Genomic DNA, 25,777 nt, shown 5'->3' on the forward strand with positions numbered 1-25,777 from the left:
TTTTATACTCATCTTTTACACAAAATACAGAAAGAGAATCACGAGTTCTGAGACAAAAGGAAGAAAATGTAAGAATAATTGTGGCCCACGTGATATTATTAATAGATTAATAATTATTTAAATGCTAAAAATATATTGGATATGAAAAGTTACAACTTTTATGAAGATAGAATATGAGAAGTTTCAATTTTTACAAAGATAGAATATTTTATGTGCTTCGATGAGAGACACTTATTGAAGGCTAAGAAGTCCAGTCCTCTTTCCACCCATAGATAACGAAAGTTGTATTATATCCTCCATCATATATAATACGTTAAGAAAAAGGGGTTTAAGGGAGAGAAATCAGCATTCTTCATTTCTCCTATTTCTACAAAAAAAAATTCTCAAAATTATTGATATGAATAAAGGCATGTGTCTTCATCCCTCATCATGAATAAATAATTAACTAAGATTCTTTGATATTGAATTTTCGCATAAATGATTACATTATTGCTAACAGTTGGTATAAGAGCATAGTTTACAATTTCATTTTTCCAATTATTAAAATATATATGGTTTTGTTAATGTTCTCCCATTAATGCTCATTAAATATACATACGTCGAATTGATCAATACAAGAACCTGCTTAATGAAATTGCACGTGAATTATTGTTTGGGTTTATTGCTCTTGGTGTATATAATGTTTGATGTTTTACAGCACTATAATTGTTTTGATATAAGTATTTATATATTTATTTATGAATTGACATATAAATTCTTAAGACATCATAATATATAATTTGATTCTTATACTTTTATGACGACTTTATCACCAAAGTGATTAAATCTTAACCGTTTAGAGATGATTTAATTATGAAACAATTATTGTGCATTACAATTTAAAATTTCAATCATGAGTGGTTTGTTTGTCACCAAAGTGGCTGAACCTTAAGGTCCCTTGAATTTTTAAAATTATATAATGTTTCGTTCAATTACCCACGATTAATTTATACTATGATTGAAATTGATATATTACATATCCTTGGTGTCATGGGTATATTGAAGTTCATTTATTATATGAACTTAGGGATTCATCCAAAGATTAATCAATTTCTTACAATTCATGAACATAATATTTGTTAATTAATATATTATGTTAGATTTGTTTGTATATCCAAAGATAGCAAATAAATTTTAATGAAGGGTATTTATAATTACCAAATAAAAGTTATTAGCATCATTATGGTTAATGTGTATCGTAAGATCACCCAAAGAAGAATTATGATGTGCATGTATTATTTAATTTGAATTTGATTATGTGATATTCTCAAAGCAATAATGTATGACTCTTGTCTTACATATTGGCAGTATCTGTACATGTTACTCTTCATTCATATGTCGTCTATTCCTCTTATTAAATGGAATGAATTTCTTTGATTGGTGTGAACAAGTCCAGTTTCACTTTGGTGTCCTGGAACTTGATTTAGCACTTCAGGTAGAAGATCCAACTGCTATTATTGATGAGAGTAGTGATAATGAAAGGTCTTTCCATAAAGCTTGGGAAAGATCGAACATATTAAGCTTAATGTTTATACGAATGACAGTTGCAGACAACTTAAAGACTACACTTTCCAAAACTAACAACGATAAAGAATTTGTGAAATTTGTGGAAGAGTGTTCTCAAAGTGCCGATAAGTCACTTATGGTTCATTGATGAACACTTTGACCATCATGAAATATGATAATTCACGTACCAAGCATGAGCATGTACTTGAGATGACGAACTCGGCAGTAAAATTAAGGATTTTGGGAATGAACTTTGATGAGGGATTATTAGTATAGTTCATACTTAAAGGATAAGTGGAATGTAAATGAATTGACAAGTACGCTTGTTCAAGAGGAAACAAGGACAAAGAATCCAAAGGCTCATTCTGTTCATCTCTTAAGTAATCAAGAAGCTGAAAAGAATTCCAAAAGAAAAGGTGGAAAAAGCAAGAAGAAATGATTACACAACTTGAGTGATTCTTCTAAAGCTCACAAGAAAGAACTTATTAAATGTCACTTTTGTATTGGACACTTGAAGAAAGATTGCCTGAAGTGTAAAGCTTGGTTTGAAAGAAAGGGATTCCTTACGATCTAAACCACAAATCCTAATGAGAACTATGTGTTCACAGGGAGCAAAAATAAGCTCCAGCTGAAAGCATTGGCACTTATTTGTTAATCATAGATACCAAGCATTATTTTGATTTGTTTCAAACCCTTTATGTACCTACATTTTCTCGCAATTCTGTTTCTTTGCAAAAATTTGATGTAGCGGGAATTTTCTTTTAAGTTTGGTTCCAAAACATTCAATTTATTTAAGATAACAATTTTATTGGAATTGGAATTTTACGTGATGGTCTCTACAAGTTTAAACTTGATAATGCTTTTGTTGAGACTTTAATGACCTTGCCACTAAATGCAGTTTAGTTGATGAATATTTACGTTTTGGTCATATGTCCAAAGGAAGAATGCAAAGATTAGTGAATAATGAAATTCTTTTGGATTTGAATTTGACTGATTTTGGAGTGTGTATTGATTGTAATAAAGCCAAACAAACAAAATACACTAAGAAAGATGCCACAAAAAGCACGGAATTTCTTGAAATTATACATACTGATATATGTGATCCCGTTAATGTTCCATCTTTCGGTGGAGAAAGTTATTTTATCACCTTTATTAATGATTTTTCATGTAATGGTTACATGAATCTATTGCTCGATTAATCTCAATCTAGTGAATGCACTTGAGGTATATATTAAAGAAGTTGAGAGGCAATTAAATAAGAAAAGGTAAAAACAATAAAATCAATTAGAGGTAATGAATATTATGGAAAGTTTAATAAATCAGGACAATGTCCGGGCCCATTTGCTATATTCCTTGAAAGATATGATATTTGTGCTCAATACACGATGTCAGGTACATCGTAACAAAATGGTATAGCAAAAAGGCATAATTTAATGGAAATGGTTAGGAGTATCATGAGTTATTAATCTTTACCCTTATCCTTGTATGCATTAAAGACTTACATATACTTATCAAACAGGGTTCCTAGAAAAGACAATTCCAAAGACTACTTTTGAACTGTGGACATGAATGAAACCTAGTTTACAATATTTGCATGTTTGGGGTTGTCCAATAGAAGGGGAAAAGGACACTAGAAGTGCCAAAAGTTATATATGACATTCACTTTAGTGTCAAAGTTTTCGCTGGCTCACTTAAGTGCCAAATTGGAGAAAAAAATGATTATTTAAGCATTAACGGCAAGAAATTCCAACCAAATTGATTACATGGCATTTGTAAATAAAAAATATAACATGTCATAATTGTTTAAAAACCCAGTCCACGTGGATGTGTGAATTGACGTTGCTCAGTCCAACGTGGCTGGGTAATGAAAAAAACTATGCCGCATGCCGTCCATGGCAAAAGCAACGTCGTTTGAACTTAAGTAAAAATGCGAGCCTCATCGCATCTCTCCTGGTCGCTTGCTCATCATCGCAAGCCTGCCCTCACTCGCTATCACTTACTCGTTGTCCATGGTAAAAAAGTGCATTTCTCTCTCTGTGTCACTCAATTTGAGGGAAACCGAAATATGGTGTGAATTTCGATTCAATGGTCGGTTAGGGTTTGAAATTGGGATTCCCTTTCAATTTGGCGATTTAGGGTTCTTATTTTGGGGAAAACTACTAAATGATGTTGTTTATGGCTTTAGATGCTGACTGGACCCTTCAGTGAGCCACGTCGGCTTAAGAAATTAATATAAAAAAAAGGCCACGTTGGATTTCCGGCTAAATCGATCAGAGTTAGCACTAAAAAGATCGTTTTTCAAAAAATTTGGCACTTAAGTGATCTAAAAGAAACTTTTGGCACTAAAATATGCGCTCTACACAACTTTTGGTACTTCTAATGTTCATTTCCTTAGCAAAGTAAGAATTTACAATCAATATGGAAAGAAATTTGATTTTAGAACGACTAGGGATTACCTCATTGGTTATGCAAAGAAATCTAGAGAGTACAGATTTTACTATCTTAATCATAGTACAAGAATTGTTGAATCTAGAAATACTAGGTTTATTGAAAATTGTGACATTAGCGGGATTGAAAGAAGGCGTAATGTTTCATTCAAGAAGTTAGGGCGAAAGTTCTTACACCCAAAACTTCTAAAGTTGTTATTCCTGATATTATAGTTCAATCCAACAATAATAAAAAATAACAAATAAATTATCGAGCACTCCACAATGAAAATGTCAATATTGAACCTATGGTAGTTGAGCCACAAAAAATAGCATTAAGAAGATTTCAAAAAGAAAAGATGTTAGCTATTTCTAATAACTATGTGGTTTATCTAAAAGAGACAGAAATTGACTTAGAAATTGGTAATGGATCTTTTCAAAGGCCAAGGAATGTGATGATTCTACTAAATGGTTTAATGCCATTAAGGAAGAGTTAGAATCTATGAATGAGAATCAAGTTTGGGATTTGTTGAATTACCTAGAGGATGTAAAAAGGTCAGGTGTAAATAGGTCTTTATGACCAAGCACGACCCAAAAGGTAATATCGAACATTATAAGGCTAGACTTGTTGCTAAATGTTTTACTCATATAATGCATTAATTATAAGGAAACCTTTTCACCATTAAAAAAAATTCACTTAGAATCATTATGGCTTTAGTGGCTCATCACGATTTAAAATTACACCAAATGGATGTCAAAATTGCATTTCTTAATGGGAATTTATGGCAAGATGTTTATACGTACTAACCTAAGGGCTTTTCATTTAAACAAAAGGAAGACATAGTGTGTAGGTTAAAAAAGTTAATATATGAACTCAAACAAACTTCCGAGAAAGCTATCTTAAGTTTAATGATACTATAACTTTCATTGGATTAAAAAAATCATAGAAATGTCTAAATATTTTTATGGAGAATGAAATTTTGGTTAATTTATTTTTGTAAGCAATACAAGTAATCATTTTTCGCGAAAAAAGCGGAGTATACTATTTCCTTACGTGTTACTTTTTGAAATGACCAATATCGTCCCTAATTGTTATATTGTCATTAGATTAATGTTTGACCCACACTTTTTAGCAGTTTGCTTATTTTTTATCCTGCAAAGTCTTCGAGTAGTTGTTGTAATTACTAGCATTGAAACCATACATAACATATACTCTAGTATTTTAGGATGTGTTTGGCAACCATTCTGTTCTCGGAATGAATTTCTGCTTAGAAATGATTTTTTTTATTCCATTCCCGCAAACAATTTCTAAGCATTTAAATGCGTTTGGTAACTACCCAAAATTTCTATTCCTGGAATAGAAAAAGAATATAAATGCGTTTGATAACTATATAAAATTTCTTTTTATTAATATTATTTTGAATTTTTGAATATTTTGTTTCTCTTTTTTTCCTTTTTTTTTCTTTTTTTCTTCTTCTCCTTCCTTGGCCCATGGCTAGGTCGCTGGCCACAGGCGAGGGCTGGACCCTTGCCGCCGCCCTCGCCTAGGCCCCAAGGGTCCAACCCTCGCCGGATCCGGCAAGGGCAGCTCTTGCCCAGATCGTGAGGGTTCAGCCTTCGTCCTTGCCGGCCCTGGCCTGTGGCCGAACGCTAGCCATAGGCCAGGAAAGAAGAAGAAAAAAAAATTTTCTTTTCCATTTCTGATTCTTGTTCCTAGAATCAAGAATCAACTTTTTTTGTTTATTCTTGATTCTGTTTCAAAACTATTTCTAGTAACAGATTTGTTTCCGAGAACAAAAAAATTTACTAAACGGATTTCTGTTCTTTTTTTGTTTTCGAGAATAAAAGAATAGAATCAGGTACTACTTGGCCGGTTACCAAATAAATCCTTATTCTTATGGACCAAAAGGGATGGCAAAAATTGTACTTTTTGTCCGTATACTTTTACTACTTTTCCGGATCAAGTTCATATACTTTTATTTATTGCAATCAAGTCCCTCCGACACAAAATCTGGCCAGATCCGACCGATGTAATCGTTGGTGGACATGGAAGTGTGACGTGGACCTAAATAAGCACCCATCGTGGGTTGTATACAGTGAATGGATTAAGGGCTTGTTCACTTAAGATTGAATGAAAGCAAAAGTATATTATTCAAATTTCAAAGTCATAGAAAATATATATATTATTCTACGTGCCAACATCTATATATTGCGAAGGTCTCGGATGTATGGTGTTAAAAAAAAAATTCAAAACGTATATATCATAAAATTTAGATAATGTAAAAGTTCACTTATGTCGAATGCTCTCCACAACTATTCGCGGTGGGTATGTACTTAAATAATATCTAATTCACGTTATAATTACGTATGTAATGTTTAATTCTCGTTATAATCTTGCATCCTCGACGACCGCATTCAACTGGATTTGGCCAGATTTTGTGCCGGTGGAATCTGATTAAACACTTTGCGTTAGCAAAAGGGGTTGATTTGAAAAATTTGGAAAATACTAGGAGTGTGCAAAACGGACCGCCCAAACAGGAAACCGCCCGAACCAGACCGAACCGATCGTTTTGGTCCGGTTCCCGGGATTGTCGGTCCGGTTCCCAGTTCATAAAAGTAGAACCGATGTAATATATACTTTTTTTTTTTGTGATTGTGCAGTTGGTATGGGGAATACAATTCCAATTTTAGAACATACGTGTAGTCCGCATGGGAAACACAATTCGTCATCGAATTGGTGCGAATTGCATGCTTGTTTTTGTGATTATGTATAATTGGCATGGGGAACATAAATCTAGTTTTAAAATATATGGTATTAAGTAGTGGGAAAAAAAAATTGACTAAACCGGATCGGTGGTCCAATTCGATTCCCGATCCTAGGACCAATTGGTCCGGTCCCTGATTCCCGATTTTTTGGGAATGGTTCTCCTGACGGAATCAGGAACCGGATCGAATCGGGAACTGATGATCCATAGAAAATATAAGGATTCGATTGAAATAAAAAGAAGATAAAAGTGAAAAAAAAAAATTCGAGGATGATAATCCGACGGGTGTCGTGGGAACCCCGCACGAAGTCCAATCAACGAAGCCGCAGACCCTAGCCGGAGTAGAACCGGAGAAGCAAGAAGCCACGACACTCTGAAGAAGAAGGAGGAGGAGGAGGATTCAGCGGAAGCAAAGAGAGGATTTGAAGAAGAGAAAGCTCGACGAGACCGTCGGAAACGGCGATCCTCCCGACTCCGAGGAGCACCTCCAGTCGCTCCTCGAGCCCCTCGCGAAGCCCCACCTCGTCGAGCTCCTCGCTAAGCTGTGCGTCCCCTCCTCTTGCCCCCCTCCCCCGCCGCCTTCTTTCGCTCGATTCTTTGCATCGCGTCTTTTGATCGTCTTTCTTTTTTTAGCAATTGGGTTTCGCCGATCGGTGTGAATTAGCATCGTCAGATGATGGGTGATCTAGTTTCGTCGGTCATCTTTGATGAATTTCGGTTTGGCAAATCTCGAGCGGTCGTAGAAGACAAGAACGAGCCTTGGGAGCTTGTTTGATTTGATCAGCGAAGTGAGTGGGAGCCGGGCGTTTATTTACGCGAAATTTAACTGGTATTCTCAAAGGGTATCTGACGTTTTGGGATTTCGTTCGTCAGTAATATGTTTCGGGACCTTGTAGGTAGTTTCCCGTAGTTTTGATTATTTTGTCGAAGTTTATTCGCCATGGCTGATTTAAATGGATTTGATGGAACGTGAGTGTAAGAGCTAATTGCCCAAGTACGTTGGCAGCTCGCCGAAAATGTCTGTGAGGGGTAACAAAATCTTCTCTTTTGGTGTTTTTCAATTTGTGCCGGTAATGCCGAGAACCGGCTGCGGCTGCTATGTCTTCTCAAATCTTGGTGGCTTATTCGGTTGTGGCCGAACCAGGAGGCTCTGTCTCAGCTTTTATTGATAGGTTATAGTCATATTCGCATTTCATTTCTTAGAGGGTCTGCCTATACATTCCTGTTAATTTGTCGTAACATGTCAATGTTTATTTGCTGTCCTTTTGATGGTAACATCATCCCTTCGGGCTCCTGAGTCCGGACGAGTCTGGTTCTGACTTGGCTGAATTCATTATTCAAACTAATAGAAGTCTGATTATCTAAAAATACTATTGTGGCGCTCCTCAGTGTCAACAATGCTGCTTTAGTTTTATTGGGATCAGACCCTCCTTGATTCGAGCTTTTGTATAGAGTTTCATGGATTATGGCAAACGAGGGATGCCTCAGCTGGTAGCTTTGCTCTTTCCGCTTATGTCTGCCTATGTGCTAGGGCAGTCTTGTTTTTTATACATGCTTTTACCTGAGAATGTAATGTTTGTGCTAGTGAACTGTATGCTGTGTGATTGACCCTGTGCAAGTGTGTTTGTTTGCATGTTGACAAATAAAGAGGATCCCAATACCCTTCAATTGCAGAAGAAATAAAAAGTATCACGACCGCAGATCCTGTCCACCGAAAGCTTTTTGTCTGTGGCTTGGCCTGGAATACCACTTCAGAAACGCTGTGTGCTGTGAGTGCATTGCTTGCTGCTTGCTGATTGTGTCCGTGTGCCATTGTGTTCGAATTCCCTGTTGTGAGCTGTCACAATTGCGAGGGAGGGAGAGATCTTTATTCCTTAATTTTGCTTCGCTTCTAGATGTTTTCTCCTCATTATTGAAGTCTATGCATGGATTATTGATCTCGAAGCAATTAAGGACATTTTTTTGTTCCAGGCCTTTCAAGTTCATGGAGAAACAGAAGAAGGCGCTGTCATTTATGACAAAGCAACAGGGAAATCGCGCGGTTATGGTTTCATTACTTACAAAAATATGGAGTCAACTAAAATTACACTGAGGGCACCTAGCAAAATGATTGATGTATGTATATGCCAATTTCTCACTTTCTGCAGCTAATGCTATAGTGCTCTCTCTCTCTCTCTCTCTCTCTCTCTCTCTCTCTCTCTCTCTCTCTCTCTCTCTCTCTGTGCGCGTGTTTCGCACTGTTTCTGCATTTCGCCCTGATACATGTACTCACACACACTTTACTAGAGTTCAAAAACTCTCTGTTGAATGCTGTAATATTATGGCGATTGCAGTATGGATATGATGTTTCATTAGTGAGTATTTATTGATTGAAGAAAAGATGGAGGACGTAAATCTTAATTTGTAAAATCAGCTTTTTTGAAGCATGTTCTATGATAATGGAAGCAGTTTTTAAGTGAGATCTCATAGCATTTTTATTAAGAGAAATTTTAGATAAATGCTTCATAAATCAAATTTGAGGTAGAATTACTATGGAAGATCATCTTACTGCTTAGAAGCTGATAATTCTTTCAGTTTGCCATGTCATAATTATTTGCAGAAGCAATAACTCCAAGCTTTACTGTGCCCAAGATGGTTTCCTCCTTTTGAAAATCGATAAGGAGAATTTAATTGCCATCTATTGTTAGGTAGCCATATCAGACATAGAAGCCAGGCTGTTTGTCGAAACACGTAGCACTTCCTCTTGACTCTTGTAATTAATAATTGCGGTTCTTACAAAACTTTTAAATTCAGGGAAGGATGGCTGTCTGTAATCTGGCATGTGAGGGACTGACTAGGTCAAGTGGTACGCCTGATTTAGCTCAGAGGAAGCTCTTTATTGGTGGGTTGTCACCAGATGTCACTAGTGAGATGCTGCTCAGTTTTTTTGGAAGATATGGTGATATTGAAGAAGGTTCGGTCGCATATGATAAAGATACAACTGAATCACGGTTAAGTGTCTGTCTTGATCTTCAGATTCTAATTGAGATTATCTCGGTTACTTTTCTGTGGATGGTCATTATATTGTTGTTGTTTGCAGTGGGTTTGGATTTGTTACTTATTAGACATCCGAGGCTACGAGAAGAGCCATCGATGATCCACAAAAGCTGCTTGGGGTAGGCGAGTAATGAACTTTTCGGCCTCTTGCATTTGTTCAATACACATAATTTATTCCAACGCTCAAGTTCTCTCATACACGAAGCCGTACATGTCTTACTCATCCATACCTGATTTAAAAGGCTTTATGTGACGGATGGAATAATCTGACCGACGCATTATGGGATAGATGGATTCACTTGATGAGACTTTCTTTTTTATTTCCGGGACGGAGCATAACTGTCAAATTTGCAGATTCACATGGACGCAAAACGGCACAGCCACAGCTACCTGCTACAATGGTTCCAATGGGTGCACCAATGGCAGCAGGATATCCTCAGTCAGGATATCCTCAGACTGGAAAAGTTTATCCTAACCCGGATCCTACTGGATATCCTTATCCTCAAGCCGCACCAGCTTACTCAGGTGCTACTTACCCTAGCCCTCCTGCGGCACCCATGCCATATGCGGCACAGCCTCAAATGACTCACCCCCAATTTGCTGTGAAGAAAGACCAGCTTGGCATCCCTCCGACACCGCCTATGGGGATGGGTGGCTATCCTTATTACGGTGCCAAGCAGTGATCGACTAAGAATTGGTGTAGCATGACCTCTCTCTCTCTCTCTCTCTCTCTCTGTGGAAATTCAAAGTTTTGAATGCTTATTTCTGTGTCATTTCAAATTAGTGGTAACATCTAGGTTGCTTTGATCTTTCCATGGAATGCAAGTTATTTTGGAGCAGAGTAATTGTCTAGAGATTCTTTGTTCACTTTATAGATTTATACTTGCGCTGCAGTGAGTGTGTTTCAATATCTTGGCTGTCTTGATCCTCCTTAACATTATGGCAAAAATGAGCTTGCTCAGCAAACGACAGAAGGTCAAACACACCGAGAAAATGCAAATCTCGAGTTCTAAATGTGAGGGATGAATATATTGGCAAGTAAACTTCTGCCGATCATTGTGCGACTGATCGCTGCCTTGCGAGAGCTGATCCATTCATTGTTGGTGTTATTAGTTTCGATCCTTTCTGTTTTCGAGAGAAGCATATAGCTCGAGGAACGAGATTGATCAGGTTGTTTCTAACCTCTTTTTGTTGATCACAGTTAATCACCAAATTGTTTAAAAATTTCCTTAAAAACACCAATGCTAGCCCGAGTACTTGAATCTAGTTGGAGGAACCAAATAGAGTGGAGAGTGAATACCCAAAGAGACAAAAGGCAACATAGACACAGAGAGTTAAAAGGATTCTTTCTGTGAATCAATTACAAATGAGAGGATTGCTGGGTGTAAGTAATAACCATTCTGTTTTTTTTTTCTTTTTTTTTAAATTTTTTGTCTCAGGAACAGGTTTGGAACTGAAATCCGTCTGACAATCCAACTTTTTTTTTTTTAAATTTCTGGGACAAATATTTAGTTCAGAAATAGATTTGGAACAGAAATGAGAAGTAGATTTTTTTTACTTTTCTATTTCTGAAATATATACATAAATAACTCTTTTTATCGCTCGCTCTCGCCGCTGGCTGTTTGCCGCCGCCTGCCCACCGCTAGCCGCCGGGAATAGAAATTTAAAAATAACATATTAAACAAATTTTTATTCTGGGGATAAAAATTTTATGTCATTATCAAAAACTACTTTTTGCTTGTAAACTCGTCGAGGGAATAGAAATAAAAAAATCTAATTCTAGTCAGAAATTGGTCCAGGGAAGGGAATGATTTTCATTCGTGCCCTTAAAGGAATTTTTAAAGTATATTGCTAACCAGCATTGCATAATAATAGTAAAAAAGGCTGCACTTGTTCCACTGATTATTTGGCTAAAACACTTCTTAATACAGTGTTCTGACAATTTTACCCTTCATGGGTTTTACTTTTACCATGTGTTTCTCATCCCCTTTGTGGTTTCCTTCTTATCTTTTTTTGTGGATCCCACTTTCCTTTATCTTCTTTGCCCTCTCTTTCTCCCTACGGGCAATTTTTTTTGCTTCCTGATAACCTCCAGCAGAGTTAAGGAGGATGCAGAGCGCAATAGTCAAGGTAAAACACCGCCATTCCAATTCAATTACAAACAAGCTTCTTCACCATATTCAAGTAAGAAACTAGAAAACAACACAAGCTGAAACACTACCTTGACTATCAGAATGTAATAGAGACACAAAATTTCTTCTCCTTAATACTGGAAATTAGCAAGTGAGGTCAAAAGAATTTCTTTGAACTCAAGTCGATTTTCAAGAAAGAGAAAATGAACGCTGTAGCAGAATGCTTTAACTCCTAGTCATGGCACTTGGTAGTATCAGTTACTTAAGGGCAACAAACAATCAAATCAAGATGTAAAGAAACTGTACTCCTTAATTCTCACCACGTCCACATGGATTGTGCCTTGACCTTCACCACTCGCACCGTCTGTGGTGGCATATTCACAGTGATGTGGAGGTCTTGAGCTTCGATCATCATCACCTGTAGGTACAACTTTGGAGACTGGTAGATCTTAGAGCATGAACCACGTACAGTGCATTTGAGCTCCACGCCTTGGGTGCCAATCCAGATAGAGAGTTGGATGTCGCTGGAGATGTAGCTCTTCTCCACCGCGTCGCCGCCTTTAAGGTGGTACCATAGTGGATCCAGCAAACTGTCACGTAGCGGCACGTCAAAGAGGCCAAACCAGACACCTCCCAGGAAGGTCTCCAACAATTAGTTCAGATGGAGATCTCCAGCGTGGAGCCTTGCTGACTCAGACTTGTTGTGGCCTCACAATTCTGATGATCACCCTTTGCATCCTCCTCAACTCTTTACAAAAAGCGTGAAAGGAGGATTGCCCGCAAAAGAGAGAAGGAAAAGGATGAAGGAAAGGGACCCACAAGAAAGAAAGGGAAAAATCCAATGCATAGTAGCTCTCAGATGCTGAAAGGTGGGATCCATGAAGGATAATAATCATCAAAACACTGCACTGAGGCGTGGTTTAGCCAATGAAGGAGTGAAAAAAGCGCGACCCTAGTCGAAATTCACATAAATTGACAGCTAATTCCATGTGAATGTGGTTACACTCCTAGTCTATCACCGAGTTCGAGGACAAGTAACCACATCTTTCAAGGATGCCATTGATGGTTCCCGCATCAGAGTCATCATCTCATCCAATGAAGGAGAACTCTCTTCGACCAAGAATGTGCAAAAAGAAAGGGCATGAATAATCAATTAATGATCATCAAATATTCCTAGAAGAAAAGAGAACGAAAAACAATTGAGGGGGAAATCCTTAGAAGCTTTAACTACACAGATTAAGAAGGGTCCCTCAAGCTATAGTCGAAAGATCTTCTGAAAAAAATTAGCAGCAAGCTTGTCCTGTGATGTCATGTCGGGCATGCCGGCTTGGACTTTGCTGTTGATGTGGAGGAGATGATGATCGATCCCGTGGGTTCCCATCGGCGATGCGCAGAGATGATGAGCGGTGGTATCATCGGTTTCATGCACCGTCAACGTATGGAAGATTTTCCCCCCGGTCTCATTTCGATTTTGCATCAAATTTCGACAAAATCGGCACTGACCGAGAAATGGCTCCGGCAAAACGCAAGCACGAGTCCGGTCTATTGGCTAAAATCAGTCAATTTGATTTTTTTAGAATAAGTCAAAGTTATTTGATTTGTTGGGATTTTATGTTACCGTTCTAGATTTTAGGAGTTGGTTTCTTTTGTTGCTATCTTTTAGTTATCCAGTTGTTATCAGTGGCCTATTTAAATGTCTTTTGTCAAATAAGTAAAATGTAAGCAGAGAAGTATTTTCCTTAGAGTGTCTCTTTCTTTATCCACGGCTGTGCCTTTTTTGTACCAGTGGTATCGGAGCTTGTTTTCGTAGAGAGCGTTGAGAGTTCAATCACGTAAAAAAAAGTGAGCCACAAATGGTTGAGAGCCAAAAAGAGAGTTCGTAAGAATACAGTAGTAGTTCTATTCCGTTTTTACTCGTGCAACAGTAGTTGAAATCGATGGCCTTGGAAATATTTGCGCAACCAGCTATCCCGCGTTTTGATGGTCACTATGATCATTGGAGCATGCTGATGGAAAATTTCCTCGGGTCTAAAGAGTATTGGCAAGTAGTTACCTCTGGAGTTGCAGAACCAGAGGAAGGAGCTGTGTTGTTGGCTACGCAAATAGCAGATCTGGATGCATTAAAGCTAAAAGATCTCAAGGCCAAAAATTATCTTTTCCAAGCTATTAATAGATCAATCTTGGAAATAATTCTTTGCTAGGATACCTCCAAGCAAATTTGGGACTCCATGAAGAAGAAATATCAAGGATCAACAAGAGCGAAGAGGCAGCAACTTCAAACACTTCGTTCACAGTTCGAAATGCTACGAATGAAATCGGGAGAGTCGGTCACATATAGAGGTGTCAAAATGGGTCTTAAACCCATATATGACCCATTTAAAAATAAATGGGTCATATATGGGTCACTTTAATTTTAAAGAGTCAACCTTAAATGGGTTTTAAATTTTAAAGCTTAAAGATAAATTGGTCTAAATGGATTGAGTTTGAAACCCATGTCCAACCCACCTACTAGACCCATCCACACACTCTCTCCCTCTTTACAAAAATGTTTAAAAAAGATCGAAATTTAATTATTTTTATTTTTTCTCTTTTTCGTTTATTTTTTCTTTTTTCTTTTCTCCTCTTTCTTTTTCTTTTTTTTTTTTATTCCGGCCGGTGGTCGGCCACGGCGACCGGCCACCGGGGCGGGATGACCTCGCCGGAGGCCGGCGAAGCTCGAGCTCGCCCGATTTCGGCGACCTCGAGGCTCGCCCGATCCCGGCGAGGCTCCAGCCTCGAGCTCGCCCGATTCCGGCAACCTCGAGGCTCGCCCGATCCCGGCGAGGCTCCAGCCTCGCCGACCTGGCGAGAACGAGCTTCGCCGGCCTCCGGCGAGCTCGTCCTCGCCTGTGGTCGGTCGCCGGCCACGGCGGCCGGCGATCGGCCAAAAATAAAGGAAAAAGAAAAAATAAAAATAATTAAAAATTCGATTTAAAAAATAAAAAAATATTAATTTTTTTTTTATTTTCTTGGATAATGACTTTATGGAAAAAAATTTCTAGAAATGTCGCATTTTTCGTAAAACAAACAGAACCTCAATTTTAAAAAAAATTATAAAATTTTTTCACTAGCTTTGTATTGCATAAAATGTTTTAGCAGTATAATTTAAAAAAAAATCATAAGAAACAAGTATTCCTAGATTAGGTTAAATATAAAAGTGTTTTAGCAATATGGGTTGGGTCGGGTATGGGTTGGGTCGGGTCGGGTATGGGTCGAGATATTTATACTATGAATAAATGGGTCATAAACGGGTTAATGGGTCAATTTGGGTCGGACCATTTATGATCCGACCCAAACCCGACCCGATCCACCCGTTTAATAGGTCTAGTCACATACTATTTTTCCCGGACAATAGCAATTGTCAATAAGATGCGAATTCATGGCGACAAGACGGAGGATGTCACCATAATTGAGAAAATTCTTCTATCCTTGACACCAAATTCAACTTTGTTGTTTGTTCCATAGAAAAAGCCAAGGATATCGAACAACTTTCAATTGATGAATTGCAGGTTCCTTATTGGTTCATGAACAAAAATTCCAATAGCAAGAGATGGAGGAGCAAGCGTTGAAGGCTTCAACTAAAAACCATTTTTCATCATCATCTAAAACAAATAAAGAAGGATGGTGCGGTAAGCGTGGAAGAGGCAAACACAATAAGAAACAATGATCGCAGTAGCTCAAATAATGACAATAACCAGTATTATGATCCTCAAGGGAAAGGAAGAGGTTGTGGAGCATTCAACTTGGTTACGGACCAAAGTCAGCGGACAAATCCAATATAGAGTGTTTTCAGATGTCACAGGTATGGCCATTACAAATCAAAATGTTGAACTAATTTGAATGGACAAAGTGGAGAAAGAACTAACTTTGCAGAAAAAGAAGAAGAAGAAGTGTCACTTTTGACGGTGTGTCACGTTAAGGAAGGAACTCAACCAAACATGTGGTACTTAGACACTGGCTACAGCAACCACATGAGTGGAGATAAAAAAAAGTGTTCTCTGATTTGGATGAATCTTTCCGCAACACTGTGAAGTTTGGAAATAATTCCACCGTCTCTGTTATGGGAAAAGGGAAGGTAACAATTCACACAAAGGGAAATTTTTTTGCAGACCATCTCAAATGTTTTTTATGTCCTTGAGTTAAAGACCAATTTGCTGAGTGTTGGCCAACTACAAAAGAAGGGATATGAGATCTCTATCAAAGGAGACATTTGCATAATACAAGATGAAAAATTGGGCTTAATTGCCCAAGTCAGTATGACGGAGAAACGAAGCTGTATCTCCACAATATTACCCATTCATGCTTCTCCGTGAGATCAAAGGATGATGCTTGTTATGACATTTTCATTATGGACATCTCAATATTGGTGGGCTAAGAACACTACATCAAAAGAACATGGTTACTGGTCTTCCTCAAATTACAGCTTCTCAAATTTGTGATGAATGTGTTGATAGTAAACAACACCGTAGTCAATTTCCACAAGGAAAATCATGGAGAGCAAGAAAGACTTTGGAGCTCGTTCATTCAGACATTTGCACGCCGATAAATCCATCTTCCAATGGAGGTAAAAGATACATAATTACCTTCATTGATGACTTGGTTTTGCTTTTTGCAGGAAAAATCTAAAGCTTTTGTAGCCTTTAAAAGCTATAAAGCACTTGTTGAAAAAGAAGTTTGCAAGTCAATAAAAGTTCTTCGCACTAATCGTGGTGGAGAATACAACTCACATGAATTTGCAATTTTTGTGAGATGCATGGAATCAAGAGGCAACTTACAACAGCCTATACGCCACAACAAAACGGTATTTGCTAAAGGAAGCATCGCACTATTTTGAATATGGGCCATTTGACAACAAGTGGCATTTCGAAAAGCTTTTGGCCTGAAGCAGTCAATTAGAGCAATTCATATTTTGAACGGGAGTCCCACTCTTGCTGTTCAAAATATGACACTAAAGGAAGCATGGAACGGCCAAAGACTAGCACTAGACCATTTCCGGATTTTTGGTGTATTGCTACGTTCCAGACTAGAAGAGGAAAAAGCTAAATTACAAGGGAGAAAAATGCATTTTTCTTGGCATTAGTGATCAATCAAAAGCTTATAAGCTTTATGATCCTATCACCAAGAAAATCATTATCAGTCGTGATGTAGTCTTTGATGAAGATCGAACCTGGTCATGGAGCAAGAATAGTGCTGGAGACCATATTCCAGTAGACTTGGATAATGATGAGGAAAGACAGCAACCTATGGAGAATGTGCATTAGCCAACAATCCCTCAAACTTCCCCAGAAGATGCTCAAAGTCCATTTGTAGCCGAACAACGCCACAACATGTTAGAAGGAGACCCGCGTGGATGACTGATTATGAGGTAACTGAAATTGATCAATCTAAAGACCCACTTACACATTTTGCTCTATTTTCCGATTGTGATCTTACAACTTTCGACGTTATTGTAAAACAATCGAGTTGGCGGAATGCGATGGATAAAGAAATTGCAGCCATTGAAAGAAACAATACTTGGGAGTTGATAGATCTTCCTAGAGGGCACAAAACAATTGGTGTTAAGTGGGTTGACAAGACAAAGTTGAAAGCAAATGGCGAAGTTAAGAAGTACAAGACATGCTTAGTAGCTAAAGGCTATAAGCAAGAGTTTGGTGTGGATTATAAAAATAGTCTTTGCACCTGTCGCACGGCATGATATAATAAGGTTGATGATTGCATTGGTAGCTCAAAATTCATGGCCTATCTTCCAATTGGATGTGAAACTAGCATTTTTGTTTGATGACCTGCAAAAACAAATGATGCATTACTTTTTGTGCATTGGAGTGACTCAATTAGTAGCGGGGATTTTTATTTCTCAAAAGAAATATGTTCAAGAAATGTTAGACAGGTTTCAGATGAAGAATTGCAATTCTGTGAGTACACCAATTGAGTTTGGTTTGAAGCATTTGAAAGATCCTGAAGGAAGAAAGGCGGCTGACACCCTCTACAAGCAAATTGTGGGAAGCTTGATGTACTTACGACCTAATACAATGCATGCCGTGAGTCTCATTAGTAGGTACATGGAATGCCCAAGAGAGATGCATCTTAATGTTGCAAAAAGAATTTTTCGATACTTGCAAGGTATTGCTGCTTATGGGCTGTTTTATAAGAAGGAAGAGAAGTCATATTTATTTGGCTTTGCAGATAGTGATTATACTGGAGATCTAGATGATAGAAGAAGCACTTTAGGATACATTTTTATGCTGGGTTCAGGAGCTATGTCATGGTCCTCAAAGAAGCAACCAATTGTTTCTTTATCAGCAATTGAAGTTGAGTTCGTAGCTGCAACTTCATATGCCTGTCAAGCTATTTGGCTAAGGAAGATTCTTGAAGAACTTCTGTTCAAGCAACAAGGAGCAACTTCCATTTACTGTGACAGCAGCTCAGTCATTAAACTCTCCAAAAATCCTGTTTAACGTAGTAGAAGCAAATACATAGACGTAAAGTATCACTCTCTGAGGGATCTTACGAAGGATTAATCTTATTTTCTGCAAAAGTGACGATCAAGTAGCGGACATATTCACTAAACCCCTCAAGTTGCCCACGTTTCTGAAGCTAAGAAGATTGTTTGGTGTTTGCTCGATAGATAATCCGATTTGAGGGAGGATATCTATTTTTTTCAAAAAGCTAAGGTGTCTACAACATCAGTTTAAAGGGAGGGAACGTTGGTTCAAATCAGTCAATTTGATTTCTTTAGAATAAGTCAAAGTTGTCTGGTTTATTGGGATTTTATGTTACCGACCTAGATTTTAGGAGTTTGTTTCTTTTGTCGCTACCTTATAGTTATCCAGTTGTTATCAGTAACCTATTTAAAAGTCTTTTGTCAGATAAATAAAATCTAAGCAGAGAAGTATTTTCCTACGTCTCTTTCTTTATCCGCGGTTGTGCCCCTTTTGTATCACGGTCACGGTAATGGGACTAACACGAGCGCGACGACGGCCCGGTCCAGTGATGGGCCGGGCCAGCACGAAGCACGACCTGGGCCGGTATAGGGCCGGTATAGGGCCGGGCCAGGCACGAACTTGGCCACGGTTTCCGACGCTCTCGCTCTTCGTCCTCTCCACGGGTGGGAAACAGCGTTTGCACTGCTCCTACCGTTCTTCAAATGGGAGTGGCCGAAAGAGCCGCCAAAAACCACCATTGAAGCCGTCGACTGAAGCTCCAGACAGCTGAAGCTCAGGAGTCGCCACCAAAGGTACGAGAATCGTCCATCTGAGCTAGCGCGCACTCATTCTCTTCTTCTGAAGCTTTAAAGCTTGAAACTTTCGCCCGTTTCGTTCTCGTCTTCTTCACCGCACGGCACTTTTAAAAAAAAAGTCCTCGGATGGTCGGTTACTCATGAGACAAGCACAGAACCTCAGACCATGGTCCATTCTCAAATGGGTGTCTTCAAATTTTCTCGAGAACCATTCGCCATTCTTAAAAATCCGATCTTGGCCCACGGGTTTCGTCCATGGCGCTCATAACCCTAGACTCTACAGGACTAAACGGCCCGTGCCAGCTGAAGAAATTGCCTTTATCGCGGAATCTGCGAGTAAGATACCCGTCGCTATTCGTAAACCGGCGCAGGCTGCGTTATCGGATTACTTGCATTCCACTAGAGGCCTCCAGTTCTTGGACGCAGACCACATTAGTAGGAACTCGCCCTTCTTTCTTGAAAAACTTGTTAAGAGGATCAATGTCGAGGGCGATGTGGCTCGGTTGGTTTCCCGATTCTTGCGTTACCATCCTATTAATGAGTTCGAGCCTTTCTTTGAGAGTATGGGTTTGAAGCCCTCTGAATATGCTCCATTCCTTCCACGCGACATTATGTTCTTGAGCGATAGTGAACTGTTGCTGGAGAACTACCATGTTTTGTGTAACTGTGGGATCGAGCGCACTAAGATGGGAAAGATCTATACGGAAGCAGCCGAAATATTTCGTCATGACCACGGGGTCTTGATGGCTAAAATTCGAGCTTACGAAAAGTTGGGGCTTAGTCAAGACACTGTGGCCAAGGTAATTCTTTGTAGCCCCTATATTTTGACTGGGGATGTAAATTTGGATTTTCGTAAGGTAATAGAGAAGTTAAAGGTTTTGGGATTTGAGTTCAGTTGGATAAAGGAGCAGCTTTCTGAAAATGGTTACTATAGATGGAATAGGATCCTTGAGGCTTTACTTGTATTGAGCAAGATGGGTTACACCAACGAGCAGCTTAACAGATTGATTAGTCAGCATCCTGGACTTCTGTTTGAGGGTTCAGGGAGTTGGATGATTTCCCTGGTCGGGTTGCTGCTCAAATTTGGATCTACAATGGATGAGTTTCATAAGATGTTTCTTCAATTTCCGCATATCAAAGTTGAAAAATTTGTTTCAAACTTGAGGCTGTGCTTCATATTTTTTGTGGAGATTGATATGGAGGCGGAAGAGATTGATAGAATTATCCGTTCTCACCCATTACTATTGGGTTCGTCGACTCTGAAGAAAGCCAATAGCTTGCTTACTAACTTGAATGCAGGAAAGAAACGGCTTTGTGAAATCGTCAAGGAAAACCCTCAGGCACTGAAAAACTGGGTTATGGGGTTGAAAGTCAAACCGTTAGCTAACTCTGCTGAGGATGAAAATGTGCACAAGACTAAGTTCTTATTAAGCTTGGGATTTGTCAAGGGTTCAAATGACTTGAAACGGGCCCTCAAGGTGTTCCGCGGCAAGAGAGGAGAGCTTCAAGAGAGATTTGATTGTATCATGAAATCTGGTTTGGATCGGACAGATGTTTGTGAAATGGTCAGAGTATCCCCTCAAATTCTTAGCCAGACGAAGGATGTGCTTGAGATGAAGATTGATATTCTTCTGAATGACTTGAAGTATCCATTGTCAAGTTTGGTGAGATTTCCAGCTTATCTTTCTTTTAATATTAAGAGGGTTAAGCTTAGAATTTCAATGTATAATTGGTTGAAAAATAAAGGATTGGCTGATCCTCTTTTAGCGTTGAGTACTATAATTGCATGCTCGGATAAGGCTTTCATTGAACAATATGTAAATCGCCACCCTGATGGCATTCGTGTTTGGCTAGATTTGAAGAAAACAATTATTCATGAGTAACTTTTCATTGCTTGATACTTCTGTGGTTTTAGTTCTGTTCGATGTCTCTGAGCTAATGTGAGACATTTATCAAATTGAATGAGGCTTATTCTTTCTTAGTGTATCAGCTTTATAACATGCACCCACGGACAAGGAAGCGTTGGCTTCGGATAAGGGGATGTGTTCTTTTGAGTCTTTACATATTCCTGTGGTAAAGGTTACTCAAAGCATTCTAATGCTTCTCAGTTGGTTTGGTTGTCTATTATCAAGTTTGTACGCTTTGCATGATAAATGAGGCTAGTTTAATTTTGAAGAATTTCCTTTGTACATGATCTTAAGCTGGAAATCATCTGGCATTCTGTGAAATGCATCTATTTCTCCTCTTTGTTTATTCATTTCATTTTCAGGTTATCCAGATTAGGCCAAGATTGTTACACATTGTTATTTGCAATATTTGTTTGATATGGTTGAATGCAAGGTACAAGAAAGAGATGCTCCTTGTGGTAGTTGTTTCAAGTAGAGGTGACAAAGGTTAACCAAAACCCAATGAAACTGCCTTCCCCTTTTGAAACTGACTCGATCCAAACCTGACAAGATTCAAGTTGCCAACTTAAACCAATGATAACCAAATTGGAACCAATTCCATCCAATACAAAATCTGCAATCCACCTGAGCTTGAAGCGACCTGAATATGAGATAGCCTGGATGCAGGAATATATCAAACCCATGAAGGATCTGGAATTTAAACCAGATCTGACTTGGATCTGAAAATGGAAATCCCTGGTAGAAATCAAATTCAACAATTTGAATCCGGACTGGTCCTGTAACTGGAAAAAAAGTTGAAATTAAACAACCTGTTGCTGAAACTGACCAATGCCCTATATAAATCAATCGAGCGCCAGTCCCTGCCACATACTCTGTCTATTTTGAAGTGGATATTGTTTTGGTCACATTAGTCTTAGAGGCAAGATTAATTTCTTCTGCTTGCATACATGGGGGGGGCGGCGGCTGTTAAAAGGGTTTTTTTTGTGGAATACACATATCAATATTTATGGATTATCCCCTTCATTCCACTTCAAGTTCCTATGTCTGAAGAGTCCTTCTACTTTGTTTGCTTCTGCTGGGGAAAAAAATTCAGCTAGTTGTATCAGCAAAACGAAATAAGAGAGGAGGGAGGGAGGCCCTTAAAATTGAGAAAAGTAAGGTCAAGGAAATAAGAAAGAGTTGGAAGGAGACTTCTACTGTAGTTATCTAGAAAATTTTGAGCTGCAGGAGAAATATCAGAGGAGAACATGAAATGCAAAGCTTCTGAGAAAGTCCTTTTTGGGCATCCAGGTTTGAATATCAGAAGATCGGTTGATGACTTTACCCCCATTCTGCGTTATACTTGCTTCTGCTTTATTCCATTGGTTGTCCTACTCAAGCCTCACTTAGTGGGAAAAAGGGCTTTGTTTTGGATGTTTTTATTGTTTGCTCCCCAGTTCAAGGATTAAAGTATGTCTGCAGTAAGACAGCTAATTCTTCTATCAATTAATCTGCAGGCTTCTCTGGTTTGACATAGTGAATTCTGTAAGTGAATCTTCTCCAATTTAGTGGCTATAGTCATATTTTTTTGTTTGATGGATGACTTTTAGAAAATGTAAAGATATATCATCACGTGCATAAGCTATACTTAAGTGTTTGCCCAAAGGCAATCCACTTAATTTACTGGGTCTTCCAAATCCTTGTGCCTTGTAGCTCAGCTTTGTGGCGAATTTCCTGTTGGTTTGACTGTTCTTCTTGTCCTTCCGGTCCTGTTAGCCAAATTCAAGTCTCAAACAGTATTGATTTTGGAGGTTGACTGGTAACATCTAGCGTTCTTAGGCATGGCTCCACTTTTGTACTCGCCGTGTTGATGTAGAAAGTATTTACAGCATCACCGATGTTCACATGGGTTTCTTGGCAGACACTAAACCAGCTATTTGGATTTCAAAAGTTTCCATCTTATTTGATTTTTCTTTTGAACACCGTCGAGGCAATATCAAAACGTCGTTGGAGCAGTATTCTTGACTAGATGCAGAGTTATGGCCTCTTCTCTCTCCATTGAAACCTTTTTTCTTTTATTTCCTAAGGTTGGTACTAATATTAGCTAGAACTGTTCTATTTACATCACAGATGTGCTCAATTGCAATTTTTGCATGTTCAAGAATGAGTCTTTTGTCTTTCAAATTGTCTTTCTGCCATTCTCTGCTGGCACTAGCTGTATGATGGAACTAGCTGTGGAGAATCTATGACCTGAAAGTCCGGGTTTTCTAGCATCTTCCATGTGGGTATTACAATATTCTTCCCAATAGATCAGCTTGATTGTCACACTGATTTTACCAATTTAAGTGAACTTATTGGCTTGCTACTCTCAAAATCTGGTCAAATGTATGTATAAAGCTCTGCAAGTCATTTCATGCCTTGATGAACCTTTTCCCTCTTTATATGTTATCGGGAAACAGATTAAATGTGCTATACCAGGAGCCGCCGGATAGCTTAAGAATTATATTCTTGGCAACCTACCGACCCAACTGCAAAATTTGAATGAGCGAATAGTTGTTATTGTGGTTGATGTTTCTGGTGCAAAGAAAGGAAGGGCTTGCATGTATGTGGGGATACCATAAAAAGTCCTGTTGAGGCTCCTTTTACCTTGTCATTTCTAGGAATTTGAATTGTCGAGTTTGCTCTAATTTGAAAAATGGGATATATATTATCTGCTTCCTTTTGCATTTTTATGGGACAATTACATGCCCAGATGATAAAAGGGTACATCATGTTGTGATCCATCTGACTGTCATAGACCTGCTAGTTTCTGCTTTAGCATAATTTCTCACGGAAGAGTGCTAGGAACACTCAACTTTGGTTCAATCTTACTAAACTATGTTGCGACACACATCAAGACATACCTTTTCTTTTTAAGATTTGAGCCCGAGACAGAGCGGCTGGCTTTGTTCAATTCATCGCTTTGTCAAGTTTACTCTTTTGTCTTAAAGTTTTTCATCTCCTTCGAAGTTAATTACCTTTCGAAACATTTTTTCCAACAATATCTTTCTGCAGATGTGTGACTTTCATTCTCCTTGTCTGCTGCCAAGCATAACCGATATCATTGGTCTGTTGCGCTCTGTTCTTGCAGGATTCAATGTACTGCCTAGACCTCTGTTGTGTGTTTCAATAACATCCCCTGGTTGTAGGTGATCTCCAAATTTCTGAATCTTGCACTGGTTAGAATTAGATGTATCTCGAATCTTGATGACTGACAAGCAGCTTGGTGTATAGAGGAGCAATGAAGTTATCACAGAGCAAAAATCTTCTTTTCAGTCATTATGCTGGTTCTGGTCATTAATTCACTGTACCTGTGAAATCCGATTCTGAAGTTCGTGGAAGAACGTTCTTTCATGGATAGATCTTTGTTTTGCACTGAGATTTCGTTGCTCGTCAATGATTGCTCATGGTCGATTGGGCAATTGGTCCTATTTATAGGATGTCTCTTGTCTTCAGCTCCTCATGGATTCTCTGAACTTCCTCACCAGCCTCTATCCATTATTTTGAGAACCTCATTTTGGAATTGACCTGCTCCTCTTTCTTTCTTTTCATTTATTCATAACTTTGGGCGCGAAGGAAACCCGCCATGGCAACCCTTTTACTTTGATCAAACATGCATAGGCAGGATAGCCAACTCTTCATCGGATCGAGCATTTCTGGCGCTTATCACGAGCTCGTCAATTACATTATTGTTTAACTCTTATTCATTCTTAGTACCAATAATCCATTTGATAAAAAGGGATTAAATATGGGTTTGTAAGATTGTTGCTGCTATGATGAACAAACTTCAGGTCAGAGGAGTCCAGGCAAAAAGCTATGAACTAATAAAATGGAAAGGACCCACTTGCAAAATTAACTTTGCCTCGTCGTCAAGAAAGGAACAAGGCATGCATCATCAGAATTCTTGAAAGCATGGCCAAGCCCAGAAACCCTAAAGCTTTGTTTAGCATGACTATCATAATGATCTTACCATACACTCAAACGTGCATGGATCAAATGGGGTTAGATAGGGTTGGCTGCCGATTGCATATGTGTATGTTTGTGCTTGTCCATATATGTGTTCCCATGTTTCAAGCCTAACTAGAGAGAAAAACAAAATTTTTATCGGCACTCGACACGTGGCATATCGATATTTTATATGTGCAAATGTATAATCTATTTGGTGGTGGGAGGGAAAGGAAATGAAATCAATTGGCAGTTGATGGAATAATGTATTCCATGTTGATGGTGGGAGGAAGTGCTTTGCAAGAAATGCTAGCTTCTATGATCCTTCGCAATCGCATCCTTGAAATTTAATGCGAATCTTTGCAACAACTTGCACTGCAACTGTTTGTCTTTGTCAAGATTAAAAATTGAGTATGGAAGCTTGAAATGTCCACCAAACGTGTAGAAATTACCCTAGTTGATGTAATGTAAAACGTAAAGAGGAATGACTTCCTCCTACTGTAGAATAGCTACAAATTCCGAACAAACCCCATTAGTCATATTAAAGCATCTGCATTACTTAGTCCATGACTTTTATAAACTTTTGAATTGAACTTTCTAATACAGTTCTACCTCGGTTTATTTCCCGTGTAAGGCCCTCCCCTCCCGTTTGTCGAATTCGACGTGTCCTTTCTAATTCAGCTTACATGTGAGAGGGAGTGTTAAAATATCTCGCAGCCCTTGTCTA

The 25,777-nt window shown here is 38.6% G+C and overlaps 2 protein-coding genes and 1 pseudogene across 2 annotated transcripts; all 3 read left to right on the top strand.

Annotated features, from left to right (window-relative positions):
• Positions 1 to 1,402: 1,402 nt before the first annotated feature.
• LOC115678576 (UBP1-associated protein 2B-like) lies at positions 1,403 to 10,663 on the top strand (annotated as a pseudogene).
• A 7,156-nt stretch (positions 10,664 to 17,819) lies between these two features.
• LOC130139089 (secreted RxLR effector protein 161-like) lies at positions 17,820 to 18,398 on the top strand. The gene has a single exon (XM_056315321.1). It carries the CDS (start codon positions 17,820 to 17,822, stop codon positions 18,396 to 18,398), a length of 579 nt encoding a protein of 192 aa, XP_056171296.1.
• A 650-nt stretch (positions 18,399 to 19,048) lies between these two features.
• LOC115678706 (transcription termination factor MTEF18, mitochondrial-like) lies at positions 19,049 to 23,792 on the top strand. Its single transcript, XM_030602120.2, has one exon. It carries the CDS (start codon positions 19,321 to 19,323, stop codon positions 21,061 to 21,063), a length of 1,743 nt encoding a protein of 580 aa, XP_030457980.2. The 5' UTR covers positions 19,049 to 19,320; the 3' UTR covers positions 21,064 to 23,792.
• Positions 23,793 to 25,777: the final 1,985 nt, after the last annotated feature.

Source organism: Syzygium oleosum, unplaced genomic scaffold (assembly GCF_021117445.2).
Source record: "Syzygium oleosum isolate NSW1041296 unplaced genomic scaffold, Sole_v2.1 Sole_v2.10, whole genome shotgun sequence".
Lineage (NCBI taxonomy): Eukaryota > Viridiplantae > Streptophyta > Magnoliopsida > Myrtales > Myrtaceae > Syzygium > Syzygium oleosum.

What these genes read in the sequence shown, in the direction of transcription:
- LOC115678706 (XM_030602120.2), top strand. Translation starts at nt 19,321, where the DNA reads ATGAGACAAGCACAGAACCTCAGACCATGGTCCATTCTCAAATGGGTG.
- LOC130139089 (XM_056315321.1), top strand. Translation starts at nt 17,820, where the DNA reads ATGTTAGACAGGTTTCAGATGAAGAATTGCAATTCTGTGAGTACACCA.